The 18,011-nt window shown below is 52.3% G+C and overlaps 1 protein-coding gene across 2 annotated transcripts; it reads left to right on the top strand.

Annotated features, from left to right (window-relative positions):
• Nucleotides 1-248: 248 nt before the first annotated feature.
• Nucleotides 249-17,994, top strand: EPHA1 (EPH receptor A1). Of its 2 annotated transcripts, XM_023184960.1 has the most exons (18): nt 249-411; nt 1,456-1,523; nt 7,529-7,810; nt 9,077-9,479; nt 9,716-9,871; nt 10,184-10,528; nt 10,679-10,806; nt 11,057-11,207; nt 11,470-11,566; nt 11,782-11,840; nt 12,638-12,763; nt 13,642-13,827; nt 13,964-14,025; nt 14,130-14,336; nt 14,791-14,940; nt 15,250-15,443; nt 17,357-17,512; nt 17,596-17,994. In XM_023184960.1, the coding sequence occupies exons 1-18, from the start codon at nt 330-332 to the stop codon at nt 17,672-17,674; spliced, it is 2,931 nt and encodes a 976-aa protein (XP_023040728.1). In that variant the 5' UTR covers nt 249-329; the 3' UTR covers nt 17,675-17,994. The 2 variants fall into 2 exon arrangements, with proteins under 2 accessions (XP_023040728.1, XP_023040729.1); XM_023184961.1 differs by lacking the exon at nt 14,130-14,336 and having other exon boundaries at nt 265-411; nt 10,184-10,806.
• Nucleotides 17,995-18,011: the final 17 nt, after the last annotated feature.

Genomic DNA, 18,011 nt, shown 5'->3' with positions numbered 1-18,011 from the left:
AGGTAGAATTAGGTTAAAAGCTGGATCAAGACTGGTTGAGTCTAGGATTAGAATTGGGAAAAGGTTCATCAATTCTTAATCCCACCTACTAGGCGGCGCCCGCAGTCTCATTAGGGTCAAGACGCCTCCGGTTCTTGAATTTGATTACCAGTCTAGCAAGTTTTTTTCCTGCCCTGCTGTCCCTTTAAGAAGGTGAACCAGGTGAGGCCGGGACTCCGCCCCCGGCACTGGCCCCGCCCCCCGCCCCCGCCCGGCCCGCCCGGCTCCCCCAGTCCCTTGCGACCAGACCCTGCCGTCCGGGCCGCTGTCCCAGGTCCCGGCCCGGAGCCATGGAGCGGCGCTGGCCCCTGGGGCTCGGGCTGGTGCTGCTGCTCTGCACCCCGCTGCCCCCGGGGGCGCGCACCAAGGAAGGTACTGACCCCCGCCCTCGCGCCCCCGCCCCCGCGCCCCCACCCCCTCCCGGGGGCCAGGCCAGCACCCCCCTGCAGAAGCCGGCATTCCTCAGGAGGCCCTGTTCCCCACGACCCTCGCCAGCTCTCTCGCTGTGCCCGACCTCCGGGCTGTCGACTGGCCAGGCCCATCTTTGGTCTTTAACCCCAAGCGGCTGCTCTCCCGGGTCAGTCACCCCAACTCCCGCAGGCCAGCAATCGGCGCCTGGGAGTGGAGGGAGTTCCTGACCCTTGCCAGGAAGCAGCACCTGCACCCGCACCGCTGCCTGCATTCCCAGATAGTCCCAGCTTCAGGTGTCCACCCCAGAGATCTGAGCCCTTGGAAGTTGAAGGTGGCAAGTCGCCTCCTGCCAACCTAGGCCAGGGACAGAGGGACCCGCCTCCGGGGGAAGGATTAGGACTGACGCCACAGGGGTTCCCAGTTGTCCGAGTCGAATATTCCATGTGGAAGCTGGAACACCCTCTCCGGCCCTGCTCCCCACCACTTCCCAGGCAGGGAGCTGTGTGCCTCTTCTCCCCACTTCACGGTTCTGATCACCGGCCAGGTCAGGCCAAAGCAGGCTTCGGACACTGGAGGTGAGCCTCCCTACCCACGAAACCACTTCCGAGGTCCCGGTCCACCCTGCCCACTCCTGGCTAGCATAGGTGAGCTCCTCCTGCCCTCCACCCGTTCCAATCCTGCAGTTGATGGGTGCCCCAGGCCGCAGCAGCCTGGGTAACTGAGAGTTTTATGGGGCTGTTCTTATTGCATTGACTTTGGTGAAAGACCCAGCGCTCCAAACCTTGTCCCTCTCTGCCTTCCTTCCTTCACACACCGAAAGAGTGAAATCCCTGGAGCTCTTCACTCCTCAGTCCTGAGCCCTTTTTCTCCCGTAAGTCTCAGGAAGTCACAGCTTTTAGGAACAGGATGTTGCAGCCTGGGGCTGGGGCCCCAGAATGAGGAATGTGAGCTGCAGGGGCACCTCCTCCCCCAGAGGTGACAGACTTCTTTTCTCCCCACTTTCAGTTACTCTGATGGACACAAGCAAGGCACAGGGAGAGCTGGGCTGGCTGCTGGATCCCCCAAAAGACGGGGTAAGTGTCAAGGGAGGGAAGGATCTTGGATGACTCCTGAAGACCAGTGGGAAATGGGGTGGAGAGGTGGGTGGAGGAACAGAGAAAAGAGCAGGAAAAACTGGAAGTGTCTCCTCAGGGAGGGGGAGAGGAGGCTGAGTCAGAGCCTCCTGAATGGGACAAGGGGTGGGGGGGTCAGACTTCACCTCAAGATGAACGCTTGAATGGCCTGGCTCCTCCAGTGAATACTTCCGAATATTGTGAATACAAGTTGATACTTGTGAGGGGGAGAGGAGCTCACATACTCAGGGAGAGAATGCACCATGCTGGGAACAGTTGAAGACTGAGACCAGTGCTTTGCTTGAGGAGGGACAGAAAAGGCAGAAAAGCATCCTCAATCTGAGATCCATTCATCCCAATGAAGTTGCATTGATAGGTTTCAGGGGCTGGGGAAACCCCATGAAAGTGTACTCTAAATTCGTATATGTAAGCCGGCATTTTTTTTTTTTCCTAGAGAGGCCAGCTAAGACTTTCATCAGATTCTTCATAGGGTCTTTGACTCCTCCAAAGTTAAAAGCTGCTCCCCTAAACGTTTCTGAGCCCTTAGCTCATCCTCCACACCTCCTCAGGCTGACTCCATGCACACCATGCATTCCAGCTGTTTGAAAGTGTCAGAGCTTTTTCTGATTCCCTTCCTTCCTTGGATGTTCCTAAGACTCAGTGAACAGGTTGTGGGGTGAGAGCGAGACAGCATATTCAGACACAAATGCAGAGAGCACCTCTGATGATGTACGAAAAATCAAACTCAGTTTTTTCCTACTGCACTCTCAACACAGATCACTTCGGTGACCTGTGGTCACCAAAATGCGTGGAGGGATTCCTCCTGCCTGCAGTGAGTTCTCTGGCAGATTCTTCACTGGACAGTAGCTGAGTGTCCTCTAATCTTACTCAGTTCTTACTCTATCTACCTGGAGATAGCCTCAGGTTGAGGGCTCAGCCCCACAAAACTGCCCCCCTCTAGACGCCAATCACAAGTAACAGGTTGTCCCCTATACTTCTGTTCCATCGGATGTAATCAGGTTTACCTGACCACCCTCCTCGGGTTCAGTTAGTTTGCTAGGATGGCTCTCAGAACTCAGGGAAACATTGACTTACATTTACTGGCTTATGATAACGGATATTACAAATGATACCGTGAACACCAGATGGAATAGCTGCATGGGGTAAGGTATACGTGAAGGAGGAGAGCCACCCTGCAGCGACCTAATCATGTTTGGCTGTCCAGAAGCCCTCCAAACTCTGTCCCTCTGGGCTTTTATGGAGGCTTCATTATATAGGCGTGATTGATTAGATCATTGGCCCTTGGTTATCAGCTCAACCTTCAGCCTCTACTTTTCCTGCAAGTTGGGGGTAGGGCTGAAAGTCCCACCTCCAATCACAAGGTTGCTTCTGCCACCCAGGCCTCCCCGACCCCAGTCTAGTTCCCATCCATGTCAGTCAGCTCATTAGCATATAAAAAGACATTTGTTGCTTTGGGGATTTTGAGCGTTTTAGGGGTTGTTTGCCAGGAAATGAGAACAAAGACCAAATATATATTTTACAATTCACAGCGCCCTTTCTGCCAGCAGCACAGCTGGCCACAGAACCACAGGGGGCTACGTAAGTTACTGGAGCGTCTACAACTCTGGCTCTGGAACCCCTTCTCTCAGGGTTTCCTGCCTTACCCCGGTACTTGAGACTTCAATCCAGCCTCTGTTTCTGGGGTCAGGGTTCCTTGCTTTCTTTCCCTCTGGGTCCTACAGTCCTGGCTCCATTCTCTGTTCTCTGTTCTCCCACAGAGTAGCCTGTAATTAGAGCTAGTAGACTAAACCATAGAGGATCCTCCAGGAGGGGCCGTTTGGAAGATCCAGCCCTATTAGGTGACTTACCTCATAAACCAGCTAATCACCCACAGTGATAGCTGCAGGTCCATCTGCTCGCTCCCATGGGCCTTCCGGGGGCCGTTGACACCTCCACCCAAATAACTCTTCCCTAATTTGACTGGAATGGCAGCAAGGCCCCTTTCTCAGCTCAGACAAAACAGTCCTGCATGCTGGGAGGGCAAAGAGACAGCCAGCAGTCACACACTCCCACTATCTACCTTGTCCCCCTCCTTCTCCCCATCTTTTCAAAACACACACACACACACACACACACACACACGCACATGCAGGCGTTCAGGTCCAGAATGCTCCCATGTGGCAGCCAGCAGCGCCTGAGTGATAAGCAAAAGGATCCTTACTGCTGACCCTGGACAGCTGGCTCTCGCCCATCTGTCACTGCTGGAACTGGGAGAGGGAAGTCACAGCTGGGAACATCTGCTTCTCCTGGCTCCAGCTGCAGCCGTGGCAATCTGGCTAATGAGCTGCACATTAACCACCCACCACCCTGTCCACCTGACCCCCGCCAGTGCCTTCTACTTGGGCTGTCCCAGCACAGCCTTCCTTAGGAGCAGACTCTTGGTGCCTTTTTCATTCCAGCTTCCTTGCCTTTTAGATACCCCTTGCCCAATCTTTGAACACCCTAACATAATGCAGAAATATCTGCCTCATAGCAGCTTCTGTTTCTGCCCCACCTCACCCCAAATTTTTGATTAGTGATTTTTTTTTTTTTTTTTTTTTTTTTGCCTTTTCCCAGAGCTGAGGGTAGGGATGAGGGCCCCTGTATTATAATGGAGTAAAAACCTGGGGAAAGTGAACTTTCTAAGGACCTCAATCTATTCTGCATTGAATTATGGGGTTGCAACAAAAATATCAATAGAATACTTTATAGAATTTGAGAGTTTTTGAAAATTCACCTGACAGAGGAAATACTTAAGAGAATGGTTGAGGGCCGGGCGCGGTGGCTCAAGCCTGTAATCCCAGCACTTTGGGAGGCCGAGACGGGCAGATCACAAGGCCAGGAGATCGAGACCATCCTGGCCAACCCGGTGAAACCCCGTCTCTACTAAAAAATACAAAAAACTAGCCGGGCGAGGTGGCGGGCGCCTATAGTCCCAGCTACTCGGGAGGCTGAGGCAGGAGAATGGCGTGAACCCGAAAGGCGGAGCTTGCAGTGAGCTGAGATCTGGCCACTGCACTCCAATTTGGGCGACAAAGTGAGACTCCCTCTCAAAAAAAAGAAAAAAAAGAATGGTTGAAAAGAGTTTTTGAAGAATGAAATGGGAGACTTGTCTGACAAGCAGATATCAGAACCATCAGCTATAACTAAAACATATGGCTTGCACAAGGTCACTCAGGTTAATGGGACAGAATAGAAAGTCCAAAAACAAGCCGACATATATGAGATTTTAGTATGTGATAGCATTGGAATTGCAAATCAATATGGAAAGTAACAACTAGTCAATAAACTGATAGTTAAATATGCATCATTTTTTAATAAAAATATAAAGATACATCTCTCCATTATACACAAAATTCATTCTAAGAAAGCTAAAATCTAAACCTAAAAGCCAACCTACACAAATTTTAGGAGAAAACATAGATCATTATAATCTTGAGATAGGAAAACTTCCCAAGTAAAATATACAACCCAGAAATCATGAAGGGAAATACTGTAGATGTGATTGTGGAAGAAATTTAGAATGTATGTCCACATCAAAACATCATTAGCAAAGCTAACTGGTATGGCAGACAGGGAGAAAATATTAGCAACATACATTTGAAGGAAATGATTCATGTCTATAATATGTTTAAAAAAAAAAACTCATCCAAATGAATAATCAAAAGACAATAGAATGTCATGCAAAGGTTATAGACAGATAATTGCATAAACATGCCAATAGCCAATGAACAAAAGAGAAATATACAACTTCCTCCTCTAAGAAATGTAAATTAGAATGCCAAGAAGCTGTGTTTTGACCCTAGGATTGGCAGAAAGCAAAAAGGTTATTAATATTCTTTGTTGATGAAGTTTTGAGAAAATGAGCCCTCTTGTGTTGCTGGTGGAAGTGTAAATTGATAAACCTTTTTTGGAAGACAATTTGACAGTATCTTGTAAAACTTCTAGTATGTCTACCCTTTGATATGGCAGTTCCACGGAAATCTTACATCAATCTGTACATGATTTCTTTAAAAAGAAAAAAAATTAGAAGATGTCTAAATGTCCAACAATAGGTGGACATATGGCCTTCTCTACAATGGAGTATTACTTATCGTTTGCTAAAGAAAAAAAAAAAGGTAAGATAGCTCCACATACACTTTTGTGGCTGTCTTTCAAAGACTTTTTTGAGAGGTAGTCTCGCTTTGTCACCCATGCTGGAGTACAGTGGCAAGATCTTGGCTCACTGCAACCTCCGCCTCCTGGGTTCAAGCGATTCTCCTGCCTCAGCCTCCCAAGTAGCTGGGATTACAGGCAGGTGCCACCATACTCGGGTAATTTTTTGTATTTTTAGTAGAGACGGGGGGTTTCACCCTGTTGGCCAGGCTGGTCTTGAATTCCTGACCTCAGGGAATCTGCCTGCCTCGGCCTCCCAAAGTGCTAGGATTACAGGCGTGAGCCACCACTCCGGGCCCTCAAATACTTATTATTTGTGAAAACAGAAAGTAGGTTACAAAATAACACTTGTATGATCCCGTGTTGAAAGCAAAACTCAGAAACATTCAAGCAGTTCTCTGGAGGCATTGAAAATGGTTTGGAAAGTTTTGCTAAAAATTGTTGAGAGTGGCTTCCTCTGAGAATGAGAGTGGAAGGATGAGGGTGAGGGAATTAAACTTTCTTCTGTGTAAGTCTTTACTTTTTGACTTTTCACAATAAGCACACAGAGGTATAATGATTAAGAGCATGAATTCTGGAGCCCAGAATGCCTGGCTTATTTTCCAGCTCCGCCTCTCCTAGCTGAGTACCTTGGCAAGTCACTCGACCTCCCTGTGCCTCAGTTTCCTCGTGGAAAGTGTTTAAACTGGTGACTGGGCCACAGTAAGCACTATGTTAGTGCTAGCCATTAATATTACTAAGTTTAAAAGTTCTTTTCAGATAGAAGAAGCTAACAGCCTGGCCAACATGGCAAAACTTTGTCTCTACTAAAAATACAAAAAATTAGCTGGGTGTGGTGGTGCATGCCTATAATCCCAACTACTCAGGAGCCTGAGGTGGGAGAATCGCTTGAACCTGAGTAGCAGAGGTTACAGTGAGCCAAGATGGTGCCACTGCACTCCAGCCTGGGCGACAGAGTGAGACCTTTGCCTCAAACAAACAAACAAAAAGTTAAGGGGAGTAAACTAGATAGTATCAAGAAGTCCAGCCAAATCTGTCAATTGTTGATTTTGATGATGGCTATAATTGAAATATTGGAGAGGGTGAGAATCCCCTTACAGTTCTGTGCTTGTTCTTACCCTCCAAATCTAAGGGGTTTTAATAATTAAAAATAAATCTTGGCCTGCGTGTGGTAGCTCACACACTTTGGCAGGCCAAGCAGGAGGATCATCTGAGTCCTGGTGTTTGAGATCAGCTTGGACAACATAGTAAGACCTCATCTCTACTTAAAAAAAAAAAAAGAAAAAAAAAAAAATAGCCCAGTGTGTTGGCAGGCACCTGTAGTCCCAGCTGCTTGGGAGACTGAGCCCAGGAGTCTGACGCTATAGTGAGCTTTGATTATGCTACTGCACGGCCGACAGAACGAGACCCTGTCTCTGAAAAACAAAAACACTCATCAATATGCTCTTGAACAAACAGAAGGGTTTTATAAATGAGCTTTGCCTTGGGGGTACCTGACAGCTCTGCTGATGAAATAAGGGACCAGACTAACTGAAGGGACCAGGATCAAGTGGGGATGTTAAGGGACTCTTGTCTTACCCATCTTATAATCAAATAAATCCCCAACCCTCACCACTCAGTCTACTGTCCTGGAGCTGAGGGGTGGGGAGAGGCAGGACAAGTAGCATAAACCTGAGGGGCTCTGACACAGCTGCTTCTCCATCAGCTCTAAAAACCAAGGGTTTGGGGAGCAGGCAATGATCTGGTCCCTGACTCTGATTCCCTCCTTGCAGTGGAGTGAACAGCAACAGATACTGAATGGGACACCCCTGTACATGTACCAGGACTGCCCAGTGCAAGGACGCAGAGACACTGACCACTGGCTTCGCTCCAACTGGATCTACCGCGGGGAGGAGGCTTCCCGGGTCCACGTGGAGCTGCAGTTCACCTTGCGGGACTGCAAGAGTTTCCCTGGGGGAGCCGGGCCTCTGGGCTGCAAGGAGACCTTCAACCTTCTGTACATGGAGAGTGACCAGGATGTGGGCATTCAGCTCCGACGGCCCTTGTTCCAGAAGGTGCTGCTTCCCTCCATGCCATCTGGGTCCTGGTGCAGATCCCTGCCAGGCTCCTTATTGGGTGCCAGAGAAGGTTGCAGAGACAGGAAGAGGGTGCAGAGTTAGAATCATGAAAAGCATTTGGCACTTGAGGCCTGGGCATGGTGGCTTGTGCCTGTAATTCCAGTGCTTTGGGAAACCGATGTGGGAAGATCACTTGAGGCCAGGAGCTTGAGACCAGCCTGGGCAACATGGCAAAACTTCATCTCTGCAAAAAATTCAAAATCACCTGGGCATGGTGGTCCATACCTGTAGTTCCAGCTACTCAGGAGACTGAGGCAGGAGGATCACTTGAACCCAGGAGTTTGAGGCTGCAGTGATCTGCCACTGCACTCCAGCCTGGGCAACAGAGCAAGATCCTGTCTCTAAAGAAAAAAAGAAAATGTGGCATTGGAAATCAGAAGGGCTGGATTTGAGTACCTTTTCTACTGTGCCCTGACTTCGGGGATGTCATTTAACCTCTCCAGCTTTTGTTGCCTGGTCATAAAATAGTGACAATAATAGGGCTAGCTATATCTATTTTATAGGCTTTTATAAGCATCCACTGAGATCACAGGATGCCATGGTGGAGGGGGAAGTATAGCACAGAGTTATTCAGACTTTTCTTATCGATACCCGTGATGTTCATAAGCAACCTACTCCCTTAGTATCACTGGAGTCACGTAGCAAGACAATTCCCTGCAGGCTAGTCCTCTCTAACACATCTCTTTCTTTCCTACTCAAAAAAAAAAACATCCTGGGATGCAGAAGAGGAAGGAGCATTTTATGATATCATGTGCTCTTGTTTCTTTCCAAAGAGAAAATGTTGTAAAATTTGTTACTAGTAAGAAATTGATAATGACATGCTCTATAACTGATCGTGTTATTGGCACTGGGTTTAGGGAATGCCTCTGAATAGTAGAAATGTTATGGACTGTAGAGTCCCAGTGCCTGGATTCCAGTCCTAGCCCCATGATGTGGTCGCTGTGTGATCTTATACAAGGTCTTTAACTTCTATTAGCCTTGGTTTCCTCATCTATTAAATAGAGACAATAAGCCATCCTGCCTCATAAGAGGATTGCATGAGGTAAATAGCATAATGCACATAACTTCTTAGCCTGGCACCTCACACATACAAAGCTCATTGTTCATGGTTGTGTAAAGTATTAAGCAAACAATTGTTTCTGTTATGTGGGAAAGAAGCAGGACTTTGCCATTGTTCCCCTTTCTTCCCCACCCTCTACCCAGGTAACCACGGTGGCTGCAGACCAGAGCTTCACCATTCGAGACCTCGCATCTGGCTCCATGAAGCTGAATGTGGAGCGCTGCTCCCTGGGCCACCTGACCCGCCGTGGCCTCTACCTCGCTTTCCACAACCCAGGTGCCTGTGTGGCCCTGGTGTCTGTCCGGGTCTTCTACCAGCGCTGTCCTGAGACCCTGAATGGCTTGGCCCAGTTCCCTGACACTCTGCCTGGCCCCGCTGGGTTGGTGGAAGTGGCAGGGACCTGCTTGCCCCACGCGCAGGCCAGCCCCAGGCCCTCAGGTGCACCCCGCATGCACTGCAGCCCTGATGGCGAGTGGCTAGTGCCTGTAGGACGGTGCCACTGTGAGCCTGGCTATGAGGAAGGTGGCAGTGGCAAGGGATGTGTTGGTAAGAATGGAGGCGGTGAGAACCTGAGGAACCACTCGGGAGGATTGCAGGAGTACCCCGGCAGAGAACGAGGCCCGTGCTCTGCCTCAGTGGGTTTTTAACCTGAGTGTCCCAGAGCAGCAGACACACACATGCAGAGATGTTTCCAGTAGAAGGGATTGGGGCAGGAAGAGGTGGTGGTGTTCTGCCTGTAAAAACATTTACAGAACCACTGCTCTGCTGCGTTCTCTCTCCAGCCTGCCCTAGCGGCTCCTACCGGACAGACGTGGACACACCCCGTTGTCTCACGTGCCCCCAGCACAGCACGGCTGAGTCTGAGGGGGCCACCATCTGTACCTGTGAGAGCGGCCATTACAGAGCTCCCGGGGAGGGCCCCCAGGTGGCATGCACACGTGAGTCCAGGGGGTGGGGCGTGACCATCTGGAGGGAGGGGCTGGGTCTTTGCTGAGATTTTGTCAGGGTTGGATATTTCCAGAGTTTGTCAGATATTGGAGATGGTCCAGGGTGTCAGGCACTTTTAGCCCCTGCCCTGGCACCCTGCTCTCCCTAGAAGAATGCAGAGATGTAGTCAAACCCAGTAGAAATCAAATCTCCCTAGGAGGACTTCAGAGGACATCGAGGATTGGGTGGTGGTGGAGGCCGGGGATCAGCAGCTCGGGTGACAGTGCGGTTGGCTTCTACTGATGGCTCCTCTTCTCCCACAGGTCCCCCCTCGGCCCCCCAAAACCTGAGCTCCTCGGCATCAGGGACTCAGCTCTCCCTGCGTTGGGAACCCCCAGCAGATATGGGGGGACGCCAGGATGTCAGATACAGTGTGAGGTGTTCCCAGTGTCAGGGCACAGCACAGGACGGGGGGCCCTGCCAGCCCTGTGGGGTAGGCGTGCAGTTCTCGCCAGGGGCCCGGGGGCTCACCACATCTGCGGTGCATGTCAGTGGCCTTGAACCTTACGCCAACTACACCTTTAACGTGGAAGCCCAAAATGGAGTGTCAGGGCTGGGCAGCTCTGGCCATGCCAGCACCTCAGTCAGCATCAGCATGGGGCATGCAGGTGAGAGGCTGAGAGGGGCTGGGACAGGGACCTGGCTTAAGAAGGGCTTAAGACCACAGGGACAAATTGGTGGGCAAGAAGCCATAGGAAGGTTACTAAGGTTATTTCCTTTTTCCTTACACATCCAACCTTATCCCTCCGGACCCCCAGAGTCACTGTCGGGCCTGTCTCTGAGACTGGTGAAGAAAGAACCGAGGCAACTAGAGCTGACCTGGGCGGGGTCCCGGCCCCGAAGCCCTGGGGGGAACCTGAGCTATGAGCTGCACGTGCTGAACCAGGTCAGGATGCTACTGAGAGACGGTCTTCGGTGTCCGTGCCCGGGCACACCCCAACATTCCTAGCCTGGGGTGTGGGGTGGGAGGAATCCACCCGAAGTCCACTGTGTGGCTTTCTCAGGACAAAAGGCTGTGAAGAACCCTGTCTTAACCATTCTACTCTCCAGCCCCTCCCCATGTGCTTTGATGCTGTCCATCACATCCACCCGGCTCTGGTTCAACACTGCCCACTTAATGCAACTCCAACCCACAGGATGAAGAACGGTACCAAATGGTTCTAGAACCCAGGGTCTTGCTGACAGAGCTGCAGCCCGACACCACATACATCGTCAGAGTCCGAATGCTGACCCCACTGGGTCCTGGCCCTTTCTCCCCTGATCATGAATTTCGGACCAGCCCACCAGGTGGGGTATCTTGTGTTCTGCCCCAGCACACATACACCTGTTGCCCCACTGAGGCAACTCAGCTCCTGTTCCACGTAGCGACCCTTCCTCTTGCTCTACACACATGCACACACATTCCCTTCTTCCGGGGGTAGGGGACAGACACCGATCTGATGCACACTGAAAGATCTGACCCTAGGTGTACCCAGGGCCCTGTCCTTTAACCCCCCTCATTTCTACGGACTGTGAGTCCCAACACTTCCTCACCCCTTTGTGCCTACAGTGTCCAGGGGCCTGTCTGGAGGAGAGATCGTAGCTGTCATCTTTGGGCTGCTGCTTGGTGCAGCCTTGCTGCTGGGGATTCTCGTTTTCCGGTCCAGGTGCCAGCTCCTGCCCCCTCCCCAACCACCAGCCCTGGGTCAGAAGCCCCTGACTGCAGCCCCAACCACCCTCCCATCCCCTAGTACCAAAGCTCAGTGAGTCCTCACACCCATCCTGCACTCCCACCCCATTTCTGCGGAAGATTCAGCCAGAGTCCCTCGGACCCCTGAGGTGGTCCTGGGGCCCTGAAGGAGCTGGTCCCCAACCCCCGCAGGAGAGCGCAGCGGCAGAGGCAGCAGAGGCAGCGTGACCGCGCCACCGATGTGGATCGAGGTGAGCCGGGTGCACTTGCGTATGTCCCCACATGCGTGTGCACACCTGTGTGTGTGTGTCTGTGTGTGTGTGTTGTGAGGTGCCACTGGGAAGGGATCAAGGGACATAGTTGCTAGGCCAACTCTGGGGGGACATGTGGGGTTTGTTGTCCCCAGAGCTCTTGTGTTTTGCTACCTAATTAACTTTGGTTAATTAACTTTGTACTGATGGCCCCCCAGTGGCTCTGATGCAATTATCTGTTAGTGTCCGTTCGCTGCTGGTGCCGCTGTCTTGTCACCTTGGGCTCTGGACAGCCCTCCCCATCCTGGAGGCCAGGCCTGTGGGCCGAGGCCAGGCGGGAGGAGGATTGACGTCCTCAGAGGCTTGTGAGCTTCCTGCTTGTCACCTCATTAGGTGACCCACAAAGGGGAGAGTGAGTGGTCCATCTGGGCCACCGGGGTGGGAGCCAGGCACGGCTCTGTCTGGGAATGTGAACGAGGTGCGACTGACCAGAGTGGTGTGGGGACTGGCCGCTGAGGAGATTGGGCAACTCAGGCAGCAAATATGCTCTTTGGGTTTGGATCCTGGCCACTGCCCTGGACCTTGTGGAGTGAGGACAGCGGAGCTTGGAGCATAGACAGGGAGAAGAAAGGCTTAGTTGCTAAATGGAGACTTTCTCCCACCTCAGCCCAAACAGGAGTCACCTTGGGAAACAGGGAGGTGTGGAGAAGTGTGTGGTCCGCTGCTGGGCCTTCTCCTGATCCCCATACTCCTGAGCCCTGATATTGGTACTCCCCAACCCCCCGTTCTGCCCATAGAGGACAAGCTGTGGCTGAAGCCCTATGTGGACCTCCAGGCATACGAGGACCCTGCACAGGGAGCCTTGGACTTTACCCGGGAGCTCGATCCAGCATGGCTGATGGTGGACACTGTCATAGGAGAAGGTGAGTCCCGCTGTGCACCGCAGCAGGACCCCCCTGTGGGGCAGCACAGAGCCACCAGCAGGCCCCTTCCTTCCAGCGCTTCTCTGGGGAGCCCAGCTGGCTTCTCTGGTCCAAGAGTTACCAGATGGACTCGCTCTCTGCTCTGCTCTGTATCCTCTTTGAACCACTGTGTTCTTGTTAAAAACCCCTCATCAGGTGCCCTGGAGCAACCCCTGTCTCCTACACACTTGCTTCTGTGGTTTTGGAGTTTCTGATAAAGGGCATTGAACACATTGTTTCATCCACAGAAGTGTTGCTGTGCTGAGGGCCCGGATGTTCTCTGATAATGCCCAAATGTAGGAGCCATTCCCTCCCTAGCCTGGCATTCCACCCCATCAGAGGCCCAGTGTCCTTGGGCTGCCCTGATCCCTTGGGTCACCAGAGGAAATGGGTCTCGGTGGAGAACAAAGCTTGGTGGTGTCCTTGCCAATTGTGCAGCTGAGCCAGGCGAGCTGGGACCAGAGGAGCTCACAGAAGAGAGGCGGCCATAGCCAGCGTCCCTGCCACTTGGGTACTAGCCCCAGACTGGCTTGCTCTTCATGAGCATGGCCTAGTCCCGCTCCACAGGGTTCATTCACCCTTCGGTTACCAAGCGCCTATCGTGAGCCAAGAACTGTGCAAACACTGGGAGACAGTGGTGAACAGGTCACAGCATTGCACTCCAGCTCCAGACTCTGACCTTCCACAGGAAGGACAGCCCACACCCTGTCCCAGGAAGGGCACTCCATGCTTCTGATTCTCCAGAAAAGAAAAGGGCCGGAGGACTGGAGGAGTTGCTGCCCGTCCCCTGGAGGAGCCCTGCAGGGCATCGGGCCACAGCCTATTTTCTTTCTACCCAGGAGAGTTTGGGGAAGTCTATCGAGGGACCCTGAGGCTCCCCAGCCAGGACTGCAAGACTGTGGCCATTAAGACCTTAAAAGACACATCCCCAGGTGGCCAGTGGTGGAACTTCCTTCGAGAGGCAACTATCATGGGCCAGTTTAGCCACCCGCACATTCTGCATCTGGAAGGCGTTGTCACAAAGAGTATGAGGAGCGCTCTCCCTCAGCTGGGGGTGGGAAATGCAGGACGGAGGGGCGAAACCACTGGAAGTGGAGGGAGGATGTGCGGCCAGGGGCAGGAAGCCTGCTTCTGAGTGTGATACGTGTGTCTGTGTCTCAGGAAAGCCGATCATGATCATCACAGAATTTATGGAGAATGGAGCCCTGGATGCTTTCCTGAGGGTGAGGAGGGCAGAGGACTAGCTGGGGAGGGGGATGCACCATGGTGCCCTGGGCACCGGGAGGAGACCCGGCCCATCCCGACTCACCCGCTCACCCTGCTACAGGAGCAGGAGGACCAGCTGGTCCCTGGGCAGCTAGTGGCCATGCTGCAGGGCATAGCATCTGGCATGAACTACCTCAGTAATCACAATTATGTCCACCGGGACCTGGCTGCCAGGAACATCTTGGTGAATCAAGACCTGTGCTGCAAGGTGTCTGACTTTGGCCTGACTCGCCTCCTGGATGACTTTGATGGCACATATGAAACTCAGGTGAGAGCCCGGTACAAACCCAATGCACATTCACGTTGCCCCATAACATGCCATTCACACAGGCACGTGCATAAAGACTCGGCCAGGTGCAGTGGCTCACACCTGTAATCCCAGCACTTTGGAAGGCTGAGGTGGTGTGGATCACGAGGTCAGGAGATTGAGACCAGTCTGGCCGACATGGTGAAACCCCGTCTCTACTAAAAATACAAAAAATTAGCCAGGCGTGGTGGCGCGCACCTGTAGTCCTAGCTACTCGGGAGGCTGAGGCCGGAGAATCACTTGAACCCAGGAGATGGAGGTTGCAGTGAGCCGAGATTGTGCCACTGCACAGCAGCCTAGCAATAGAGGGAGACTCCGTCTCAAAAATGAAAACAAAAATAAAATAAAATAAGCAAAAGACTCGTGCTCAGGTGGACACCATAACTTTCCGTCCCTGACCCATGTGCCTTCTTAGGGAGGAAAGATCCCTATCCGTTGGACAGCCCCTGAAGCCATTGCCCATAGGATCTTCACCACGGCCAGCGATGTGTGGAGCTTTGGGATTGTGATGTGGGAGGTGCTGAGCTTTGGGGACAAGCCTTATGGGGAGATGAGCAATCAGGAGGTGAGCCCAGAATATCCTTCCTCATCTCATCTCCAACTCACACCTCTTATTCCCTCCCAAGGTCCTCCCATGGCCTTTTCCTGCAAATGTCTTTATTTATTGATGACCCTTGGTTTTTCTGTACTCCTGGCTCCTCTGGTCCTTTACCTCATGCCCTGTTCTCTTTACTCCTCCCACCCTGATCCTCCCACTGTGATCCTCCCATCCTGCCTAAAATCTCCACTGCAGTTATCTTGTGTGACCCTCGGTTTCTCATGGGCCTCCAGGTTAGCTTGCTACTCTAGAACATCCTCCTGTCCTGCTGTGCAGGTTATGAAGAGCATTGAGGATGGGTACCGGTTGCCCCCTCCTGTGGACTGCCCTGCCCCTCTGTATGAGCTCATGAAGAACTGCTGGGCATATGACCGTGCCCGCCGGCCACACTTCCAGAAGCTTCAGGCACATCTGGAGCAAGTGCTTGCCAACCCCCACTCCCTGCGGACCATTGCCAACTTTGACCCCAGGTAACCATGTGGGGGAAGGACTAGGGAACCCAGAAGCAGTGCTAGGAGAGTGGAAATGGGCATTCAGCCACATCCTCCGAGTGCTGGGCCTGGGGAGCTCTGGACCAAGTCCAGTGTATGAGGCAAGACCACAGACATGACCTTGGAGAAGAGTCCAAGAGGTCAGCTTTAGATCACGCGTATTTGCAGAAAATCAGTTACAGCTGGGCCCCGGTTCCCTCACTTCACCTGGGCTCGAGGTTGGGGGTCCCATCTTTTCCCTTCTCTGGCTGCTTCACCTAGGACACTCCCGGAGTCATCCTTGCCAATCCCACTGTGTTGTACTGTGGCCCAGTCTTGGGATGCATCCTCTTCCCCATAGAAATATTTCTGCATGTTGAGGAAAGGGTCATCCGTTCACGAAGTTTTGGAGGACTGACTGGTGCAAGCTGTTTGCTGGACGTTGGAGATACAGCTGCACTTATGACCTGGTACCTGCTCCAGGGAGCTTGGGCAGCCAGGCTGGGGTACGATAGGCAGGAGCAGCCTTGCAGGGTTTGGGAATGCTCCTGGATCACATGGCTAGTCTGTGGGGAGCTGAGGGCTGGTAGGTTGCAGACAGTGCAGGATGACTGCAGCATCGTCTTTAGGAATAGCATCCATGAGGCTGGAGAGACAACCAGAGTCAACACAAAGAGGACCAACCCTGTCGAGAAGTTTGGACTTTACCCTGAGTGCAGAGAACCAATTCTTTTTTTCTTTTTCCCCTGAGATGGGGGTCTTGCTCTGTCACCCAAGCAGGAGTAACATGGCACAATCTCAGCTCACTGCAACCTCCACCTCCAGGGTTCAAGTGATTCTCCTGACTCAGCCTCCTGAGTAGCTGGGATTACTGGCACATACCACCACGCCTGGCTAATTTTTGTACTTTCAGTAGAGACACGGTTTCACCATGTTGGCCAGGCTGGTCTTGAACTCCTGACCTCGTGATCCACCCGCCTCAGCCTCCCAAAGTGCTGGGATTACAGGTGTGAGCCACCTGGCCTGGCCTAGAGAATGAATTCTTAAAAACTCTCCACAAGAGGGGACATGGTCAGAGTTGTATTTTACCAAAAATATGGCCTGAATGTAGAGAACGAACTGATGGGCAGGAGTAGGTGGGGCACTCAGGTCAGGGAGACAGGCAAGGCTGTACTTCAAGTGCTTTATTGGGTAGCCAGCGTGGCCAACTGACCTCTGTATCCAACCACCATATATAACCTTGTTTCTGGGAGAAAACATGCTCTAAGTTCCAACTTTTGAAACTATATTTTGGAGCGCAACTCCCTCATACACTGGAGACTGCATGTGCTAATCTTTCTGGAATGCTGGATATTTTTTCCCCCAGCAGATTTACTTTGCTAATGGTTTTTGGCTCTGGTGAGCTTTAGTACAGGAACACTCATTGTATTGTGGGTGTCAGAGTGCAAGAATAACAGCCGAAGTTGAAGGTGGTGAGGAAGGACTGCTCCCAGAACTCAAGCAGCCACTATGAAAGAAGGCAGGACCACGCCCAGGTGCCAGGGCCTCTGTTCTACCTTCAGCTTCCTCTCAGACAGGAGACTTCCATGTCTTAACCAGCCCCCAGTCAGGTGCCCAGAACCGGCCACTCCAGCAGGAGACAGGCTGGTGATCCACTTCTGTTGGGGCTTCCAGGGCAGTCCCTTTCCATAGGTCTGTCAACATAGCAGGACTGTCAGCCAGTCCGCTGTTGTGAGCACACCAGGAAACAGGCCAGGAAATGGGCTCAGAGATAATGGTGGGGTCAATCCACAGTCTAGATGATCTCTGTGCCCAGACACTGAACTTCAGTGCTGGCCGCTGATGCTCAGAGGCTAAGGCCAACCAGATCAGCCCCTGTACTCCCGTGTCACTGACGAGCCCATATCCCACAGGGTGACTCTTCGCCTGCCCAGCCTGAGCGGCTCAGATGGGATCCCGTATCGAAGCGTCTCTGAGTGGCTCGAGTCCATACGCATGAAACGCTACATCCTGCATTTCCACTCAGCTGGGCTGGACACCATGGAGTGTGTGCTGGAGCTGACCGCTGAGTAAGGAGCTGGGCTGTCTGGGCAGGGGAGGGCTGTGGGGGTGGAGCCTCCGTACTCATGCCCCTACCCTTCCTTGGCCACAGGGACCTGACGCAGATGGGAATCACACTGCCCGGGCACCAGAAGCGCATTCTTTGCAGTATTCAGGGATTCAAGGACTGAGCCCTCCTCTCATCCCACACCCAATCAGGGAGCAAGGAGCAAGGACGGGGCCAAGGTCGCTCATGGTCACTCCCTGCGCCCCTTCCCACAACCTGCCAGACTAGGCTCTCGGTGCTGCTCCTGCCCACTCTCAGGAGAACCCTGCTCTGCACCCCAGAAAACCTCTTTGTTTTAAAAGGGAGGTGGGGGTAGAAGTAAAAGGTTGATCATGGGAGGGAGGTGAGGGGTTAATATATATACATACATACACATATATATTTTTGTAAATAAACAGGAACTGATTTTCTGCCTCCATCCCACCCACGAGGGCTGTAGGCACTACAAAAGAGCTGACTCC

Source organism: Piliocolobus tephrosceles, chromosome 8 (genome assembly GCF_002776525.5).
Source record: "Piliocolobus tephrosceles isolate RC106 chromosome 8, ASM277652v3, whole genome shotgun sequence".
NCBI lineage: Eukaryota > Metazoa > Chordata > Mammalia > Primates > Cercopithecidae > Piliocolobus > Piliocolobus tephrosceles.
This window is presented reverse-complemented; position numbering and strand designations above follow the sequence as displayed.